This window comes from Micropterus dolomieu, unplaced genomic scaffold (genome assembly GCF_021292245.1).
Source record: "Micropterus dolomieu isolate WLL.071019.BEF.003 ecotype Adirondacks unplaced genomic scaffold, ASM2129224v1 contig_14168, whole genome shotgun sequence".
Classification (NCBI taxonomy): domain Eukaryota; kingdom Metazoa; phylum Chordata; class Actinopteri; order Centrarchiformes; family Centrarchidae; genus Micropterus; species Micropterus dolomieu.
The window spans coordinates 1-8,159 of NW_025743154.1; the positions used below are offsets into that span (position 1 = coordinate 1).

An 8,159-nucleotide genomic window follows, 5' to 3' on the forward strand; every position below is an offset into this window, starting at 1 on the left:
CTTTATATGCAGGTGTGTCCTGGTCTTTATATGCAGGTGTGTCCTGGTCTTTATTTGCAGGTGTGTCCTGGTCTTTATATGCAGGTGTGTCCTGGTCTTTATATGCAGGTGTGTCCTGGTCTTTATATGCAGGTGTGTCCTGGTCTTTATTTCCAGGTGTGTCCTGGTCTTTATTTGCAGGTGTGTCCTGGTCTTTATTTGCAGGTGTATCCTGGTCTTTATTTCCAGGTGTGTCCTGGTCTTTATATGCAGGTGTGTCCTGGTCTTTATTTCCAGGTGTGTCCTGGTCTTTATATGCAGGTGTGTCCTGGTCTTTATTTGCAGGTGTGTCCTCGTCTTTATTTCCAGGTGTGTCCTGGTCTTTATATGCAGGTGTGTCCTGGTCTTTATTTGCAGGTGTGCATGTCGTTCATGCTCTCGCAGCGCCTGCAGCGGACGTAGCAGCACCAGACGAACTTGCACTCGCAGCGTTCGACGTGTCTCACCAGGTGAGTGTTGTATCCTCTGCCGCAGCACAGCAGGTTGCAGCTGTCGGAGCCGGTGGACGTCCGGTTGCAGCGGCGTCCTTTGGTGCCGGCGATGCCGCGCCGCCGGTCCTCCAGACAGTAGTTTGGAGACTTGTTGAGGAAGATGAGCTGCTGTTTGTTGACGGGGAGACGACGCTGCTCCTTCCTCCTCGTCTTCCTCCTCGAGCGGTCCGACACCTGAACGCTGCGTTCATAGCGCTCCTTCAGGTACACGCCAACACGCTCGAACGGCGCCATCGTCCTCCAACACGTCTTCACCGCACAGGAGCCGGAGACACCGTGACAACGACAGTCTGTGGACATCGTCCTGTCAATCACCTGAAAAATGTAGAAGAACATAAGACACAGAGTGAAGACACAAAGGACAGAAGAAGAAGAGACGCCAGAGAGACAAAAATACGCCACCGATCGAAGAGACAACAGACTGAGACGAAGAGACGCCACCAAGCAAAGAGACAAAAAGACGCCACCAAACAAAGAGACAACAGACTGAGACGAAGAGATGCCACCAAATGAAGAGACGATGGACTGAGAAGAAGAGACGCCACCGAACAAAGAGACAACTGACTGAGACAAAAAGATACCACCAAACGAAAAGACAGCAGACTGAGACACAGAGATGCCACCAAACTAAGAGACAATGGACTGAGATGAAGAGACACCACCAAACAAAGAGACAGCGGACTGAGATGAAGAGACACCACCAAACAAAGAGACAGCGGACTGAGACGTAGAGACGCCACCAAACGAAGAGACACCAAGCAAAGAGACGAAGAGACGCCACCAAGCAAAGAGACAACGGACTGAGACGAAGAGACGCCACCAAGCAAAGAGACAAAGGACTGAGACGAAGAGACGCCACCAAACAAAGAGACAGCGGACTGAGATGAAGAGATGCCACCAAACGAAGAGACAACAGACTTAGACGAAGAGATGCCACCAAGCAAAGAGACAGAGATGCCACCAAACGAAGAGACAACAGACTGAGACGAAGAGACGCCACCAAGCAAAGAGACAAAGAGATGCCACCAAATGAAGAGACAACAGACTGAGACGAAGAGACGCCACCAAACGAAGAGACAACAGACTTAGATGAAGAGACGCCACCAAGCAAAGAGACAAAGAGATGCCACCAAATGAAGAGACGCCACCAAGCAAAGAGACAATGAGATGCCACCAAACGAAGAGACAACAGACAGACGAAGAGACGCCACCAAACGAAGAGACAACAGACTTAGACGAAGAGACGCCACCAAGCAAAGAGACAAAGAGATGCCACCAAACGAAGAGACAACAGACTTAGACGAAGAGACGCCACCAAACGAAGAGACAACAGACTTAGACGAAGAGACGCCACCAAGCAAAGAGACAACGGACAGAGACGAAGAGACACCACCAAGCAAAGAGACAACGGACTGAGACGAAGAGACGCCACCAAACGAAGAGACAACAGACTTAGACGAAGAGATGCCACCAAGCAAAGAGACAAAGAGATGCCACCAAACAAAGAGACAACAGACTGAGACGAAGAGACGCCACCAAACGAAGAGACAATGGACTGAGACAAAAAGACACCACCAAACGAAGAGACAACGGACTGAGACAAAGAGACGCCACCAAATAAAGAGATAAAGGATTCAGGTTAACAATGTCCTTGGCGTCCTCACCTGGCGTCCCGCCTCGCTGTTGTGCTGATTCATGGTGGTCTGCGTGTATCCTCCTCTGGTTGTCGACATGTTTTTGACGCCGCTGTCGATGAACTTGCGGCTGAACCAGGTCCCGTACTGGATGTGGTCTGAGCAGCCGCCCCAGTGCCAGCCCTCCTCCGGCGAGCCGCTGCCCTGCAGCTGAGTGTCGCAGCCGCACTCCGTCATGTTGCCCTGACTACAGGAGCGCGTGACGGCGTGGACCAGCCCCGCCGCCATCACCGCGTAAATGAACGCTGTTTCTTTGGTTCCTACGGGGAAGAGGAGGGAGGGGTCAATGTGACATCACAGAGGGAAATTAATACTCCTATTTTAAGTCCACTGAGTTTTTCTGAACTTTCAGCCACAGCTGACGGAAAGGTGACAAGAAGCTTCAGACAAAGTTAGAAAGTGGACTAATTAAAATTCCACTTGGCTGCGAGCTTTAATCCAAAACAATATATTCTGAGGAAAATGGATGATCATATTTAACTTGGGCAGAATTAAAAACTCGGATCTTCATCTAACTCACATTTAAACAGAAAACATCTCTCAGGTGATGAAATGTGAGTAAACTCTGACTCCGAGCTGCAGATTAAAGCCTCACGTCTCTAATATCCTCATTTAAAACATGTGATCGACTCTTTCAGAGCCAAATATCAACTGTCCATCTCTGTTAACATCAGTTATTATCTAAAAATGCAATTAGCTCTAAAACACATGAGGTCATCGTGCTTCATGCTGAAGCTATGCAGGGAGAAATCCTCCTGCGTTTAACTTAATTAAAGTTTTTCTTTAATTTGATTCTGTCTGGATTAAAGTTCAGTTTCTGAAACACAGCGCTCAGCTCATTCAGTTTCTGTGTCGTTTCTCCGTCCTGCTGGAATAATCCAAGTTTCTGTTTCTTCTAAATGCTGCTTACTTTTCACTAAGTAGAGCTGTGTCTGAGATGTCCTAAACAGGCCACCATACAGGGGATAAACCTGCAACAGGAGCTTTCTCTCTGGCGCCACCATCAGGACAAACCTGACACTTTTACCTCAGCAGAGAGAAAAGGTGGATAAAGTATTCAGAGCCTTCACTCAGGTGGGGGAGAGCGGGGTAAGATGTCACTCTGCTCATACCTCCAACATTAGAAAAAAATCTAATAGCCACTTTGTGTGACTTCCTGTTCACATGTGGTCACTGTCCTCTGAGGTGAGCACAACGTTTTATATTTTTTTGCTTCAAAAGGTAAAAGATTTGCACTTTACATTTTATGCAAGCCAACTTTGTTTGGTATGAATGTTCAAACTGATAAAGTTGCACAAAGTAGAGGAGACGTGATCTTTTGAGCTAACCTCGAGGTTCAGCCGACATGAACACGTCAGTTTGGGGCAAGTCGTCCCAGATAAACAGTAATTACCTCTGACACCATGAACTGATACTGTAAAGAGACAGTGTAGTTTACAGCAGCAGGGTTAGCTCTGGACGACACAACGCTGAGTTCAAGCCACTGTACGAAGCAGCGAACACATCATACAGTCATTAATTCAGTTTGGCAACAAGGAGAGGAGACAAATAATTTAAACTCATTTATCTGTAATTGCATAGAGGAAATGTGTTTTTGAAGGAGATGTGGATGAAGTGTGAAGTGCAACAAATGGGCCCACGATGTTTGCACCTCAGGCAATTCATATGTAGAAATGCACATTAGTGTTTAAACACCACACCTGTTTGTTAAGAGGTTAACGGAGACCTGTAGTGCGTCTCCAGCCCTATAATGTAGCTCTGTGACTCCTGCACGGCAGCTTTGCATGAACGCATGCGTCACCCTGCGCTGAGCGGTATTCACCAGCAACGTCACTTTTGTGTCCGAGATGTTTTTTTTAAGACAGTCTATGGTCCAAGATGCAAACACAGTGAATCTAAATGAGACTGCAGAAAACATCCATAGAGACAGACTGAGCGCAGCGTTGCATTTCACATGAGCATCTGACACTGTGATGTGATAGAAAATACAGAAAAGTAACATTTAAGCAGGTAATCTGCAGTTTTCCATTCACTTACCAAAGAACGTGCGATTTTAAAGTGCAAAGCAAATCTGTTTGACAGATTTTCCAGATTTTCTAGTCCTGATTGTTTTTATTTTTACTTCTGTTATGAATTTTAAATTTAATATACCAAATCAATATTCATAATTAAGTAGTTGTATTTTTATTCTTTGATAATCCACGTGCACACTCTCAGCTCACCAGTCTCCAGTAAGATCTGAAGATGTGAGGGAAACTAAACGTGCGCCCAAGATTCACTCTCTCATTTGGTTGACTTGTGTTGTGAAAGTGTTACAACACACTCACTCTCCCCTACTAATACCTCACTGCAGTAATATGTAAGTATAATCATATTTAAAGTACAAGTACTCAGAGCAGAAAGAAAACTGACTGTTGTACTTTTATATATTACATTCTAATTATTCCTCCTCATTGTCCTGCTGTGATTGTTGAGGTTGAACTATTTCTATCAGACTGCAGTTAATGATTAAATTATTTTTTCATTACAATGATCCTAATAATTCTGAAAATATTGATAAACGTTGTCCCAGTTACTCAGAGCCCAAAGTGTTTGTTCTGTCCAAACCTCAAAGTGATTAAAATACTTTCAAATAATTAAAAGCAAATCTTCACATCAAACGATCAAGTGATGACAAAGCTCTCCCTCTGAGAGGCAGGAGCAGGGAAGCCTCCTCACCGCTCGTTGACTCGTATCCGAACACGGACGGGTCCTCCCTGGTGGAGCAGTTCCACCTCTCGTGTCTGAACTGGCTCTGACACTCCGCGATGGCGAGCCGGGCTCCGTCCTGGATGCTGGGCAGCAGGAACGGCTTCTTCCGGCACAGGTCCCGCTGCTTGTGGCTGAGAGGGAGGGCAGCACAGCCCAGCTTCTCCGGGACTCCGGCCGGGGCCACACCCAACCACCTGCAGGGAAACGCCGGCTCTTAGTTAAGCACCAAACTCCGTGCGAAACATTCAGGTTTTAAAATTTCTCTGTCAGCCAGTGAAATAAACAATAAGACATCAGGCAGATTTCAGAAATTAATCATTTAAATAATGAAATTATAATAAATTTAATTAAATGTATTAAAGTAAACCTTAAATGGCAAATCATTTTAATAGAATGCAAAATGTTAATAGTCTGACTGCAGGGATCGGATCCAGCAGGCTATTGGTCAGGAAGCAGGAGGACATTTGATGAGAAGAATCTTACTTTACATTTCATTTGTTTTACCTGCTGGGATCGGGCCTGTACTTATTAACATCTTAACTGGTTGTTTTTTAATGAATTTTTCTTTCTCAAATCTGTAACCTCATGAAGGCTTCGCGCGTGCTGCCGCCCGGGTGTCTCAGGAGGAAACGGTCGCCTAAAGTCTGCAGTCCTATAAGATTTAGATCCAGATCCATGCTTCACCGACTCACTTGGATTTTATTATTAAGGGGAATCCTGATTGTGGAACAGAGGAGGACATTAAAGCCTCCAGCTGATGTGGTGATTTAATTTGAGGCTGTGTTTGGCCTAAAATGGAATTTGGCTTATCGGATCTCCAGTTAGGTTAACCAGCCGGCGCACGTCAGCTCAGGCTCACCGAACACGGCGGTTTGTGCCGGACTCCTGTCAGCTTTCAGTCTGTCGTCCTCTGGGTGGATCAACGCTCCCAAATGAAAAGTTGGTATTTTATTTATAAAAGTGATATTTTTATTAAAAACATCACTTTTGTTTTATTAAATCTCACAGCCTAATTGAATTATCGCGCGGACCCATTCGGCCCTAAAGCCCATCTGGAGCGGCCCACCTGATGACACACACAGAGGCGCCTCACATTTACTTTTAAATGGAATTTGGCTTTATTGGATCTTGGAGGTTAATTGAGTAAAACCGGCTCGCATCTGATGAGCAGACGCTGAGGACGCTCGGGCATCCAGCTGGCTCCGCGGGGCCCAGCGGGGACTCTGGTGCCCCTCCAAACGAGCCAACCTTCACACTGACTTAATTAATGACAAGAACTCAGTCACACTTACGTTCTGAATTGTTATGGACCATTTGTTGATTGTTTGAAGGGCATATTTAAGAGGTCTGAGCACAGGAAGCCTCCAATTGGCTAAATTAAATATCCGAAAGTTATTGAGTAAAACCGGAGACATGAACAAACACGGACTTTTCCAGCTGCTTCTGTGAAGCGACGTTTTCTCTAAAGGCTTTAAACTTATTCAGTTTTGTTTTTGTTTTTTTTACTTCCGCGGGTTTTTAAGAGAAAAGACTAGAGGAATCCAGCGTAAGAAACTAGTAGCCTATGTTGTTTTTGGCCCAAGTGTTATTCCTGAAGGTAGAAGCGCGGTATACAAGAGCAAATTTACGCTTAAATCGGCCGTTTCTATAATGAAGTTCGGTTTGGTTTGAGCAGCAGGCTCGTACTTACATCCAGGAGGCTCTGCAGCACAGCGGACACACAGAGACCAGCAGCAGAGTCAGAGTGCACACGTGTCGGACTCCACAGCTCCGTCTCTCCATGACCTCTTCATCTATCTGAGCCGCGGGGCTGCGCTCTCAGTCTGCCCATCATACCAAAACCCGGTCCAGGAGCACATTCATTAATCCTGGTCTCGGTGCAGTAATGATCCTTCGGGGAACAGGATCACAGGAGAGTCCAGCTCCGACTGGGATGATGTGATGCAGTCCCTCCTGCAGGACTCTGTTCAGCTTCCAGTCCACTTTGTGTTCTGGACTGGACAGTCCGAGTCCCGGAGGATCCTCATTGGACGAGCAAGGGATTCATATTCAGCAGCTGACGTCACAGCTGGACGCTCATTGGGCTGACGGAGGGATCACAAAGACAAAACTGTTTCCCGAATATATTTAATCTGAGATTTAATCCGTGATTTTCCCAGATACTTTAAGTCAGAGAAGCAAAAAATTAAAAACTCAAAACTGCTTGATCTTTGAATGGAGTTTGGTGTTGGTGTTAGGTTAATCCCTGTATATAAAACAAGGATTACTGCCCCTGAAACTTCACACCAAACTCCATTCAGATGTTTGTACATTGAACACTTTTAGATGTTGAAAAATCTGCCTTTAGCAGCAACAAACTGTCCTGACTGAATTCTGCATGACCTGCTTATTTATCTATTATTTACATTTGATCATTCAATTTGATATTTGAGTTTAAGTTGCATGTAAATTAAAACACTTACAGTCTACAAAGAAAATATAGAATATATATATTTAACACCTTTTAATCAGTTTGACCAATAAACAAATTAAGTTAACCTAATTTAGCTTTTTCCGGAGAAAAGTTCAACACATTTAATACTCGACAATTAATTATTAATATTCTTTCTTTAACAAGTCCTTTATTGTTTTTTTACATTAAAGAATATCAGCAAATATATACAAATTCAATTCACACAGAGGAAACATGCCTTTCCCTTCCAGCTCGTCTGATTAACTTTTGTGAGATTTTAACCAGAGAAACTCAAATGAATCGTTTGGTCTCCTGGCGGAAGTAAACGGTGATCAAACTGTTGGGTTTATCAAACTGTAGAAAGACACAGAAGAGTGAAATAAAGACAAATAATAAACAGATTTCATGTCGTCACAGTTGATTTGTTATTGAGAAATTGCGTTTGTGTCTTTTTGGAAAACAATTTCATTAAAGATCAGAGAATCATTACAGTCATATATAAATATTAATATATTCTATTTTCCAGCATGTAAACATGTTTAGAGATAAAGGCACAAAATACATCTGTAGAAAAATATAGAAAATATAAGCAGAGCATCAAATAAGACATTTATTTCACATGATGACACAGTTATCACCGACTCTTTGGTTTGAATTTATCAATAACGTCAGCGACTGAGGTATAAAACATAAATATACAGAGAGAAGAACAACAACAGACTGATTTCAGTG

At 44.1% G+C, this 8,159-nt stretch overlaps 1 protein-coding gene across 1 annotated transcript; it reads right to left on the minus strand.

The window, feature by feature from the left end:
- Positions 1-15: 15 nt before the first annotated feature.
- wnt16 (wingless-type MMTV integration site family, member 16) lies at positions 16-6,757 on the minus strand. Its single transcript, XM_046042875.1, has 4 exons — positions 6,666-6,757; positions 4,943-5,169; positions 2,195-2,484; positions 16-845 (listed from the first exon to the last, which is right to left on the minus strand). Exons 1-4 carry the CDS (start codon positions 6,755-6,757, stop codon positions 387-389), a joined length of 1,068 nt encoding a protein of 355 aa, XP_045898831.1. The 3' UTR covers positions 16-386.
- Positions 6,758-8,159: the final 1,402 nt, after the last annotated feature.

Coding starts and splice junctions, on each gene's coding strand:
- wnt16 (XM_046042875.1), bottom strand. CDS start 6,757: ATGGAGAGACGGAGCTGTGGAGTCCGACACGTGTGCACTCTGACTCTG. Junction 5,170..6,665: donor TGCTGCAGAGCCTCCTGGAT/GTAAGTACGAGC, acceptor GTTTCCCTGCAG/GTGGTTGGGTGTGGCCCCGG. Junction 846..2,194: donor ACAGCGAGGCGGGACGCCAG/GTGAGGACGCCA, acceptor TACATTTTTCAG/GTGATTGACAGGACGATGTC.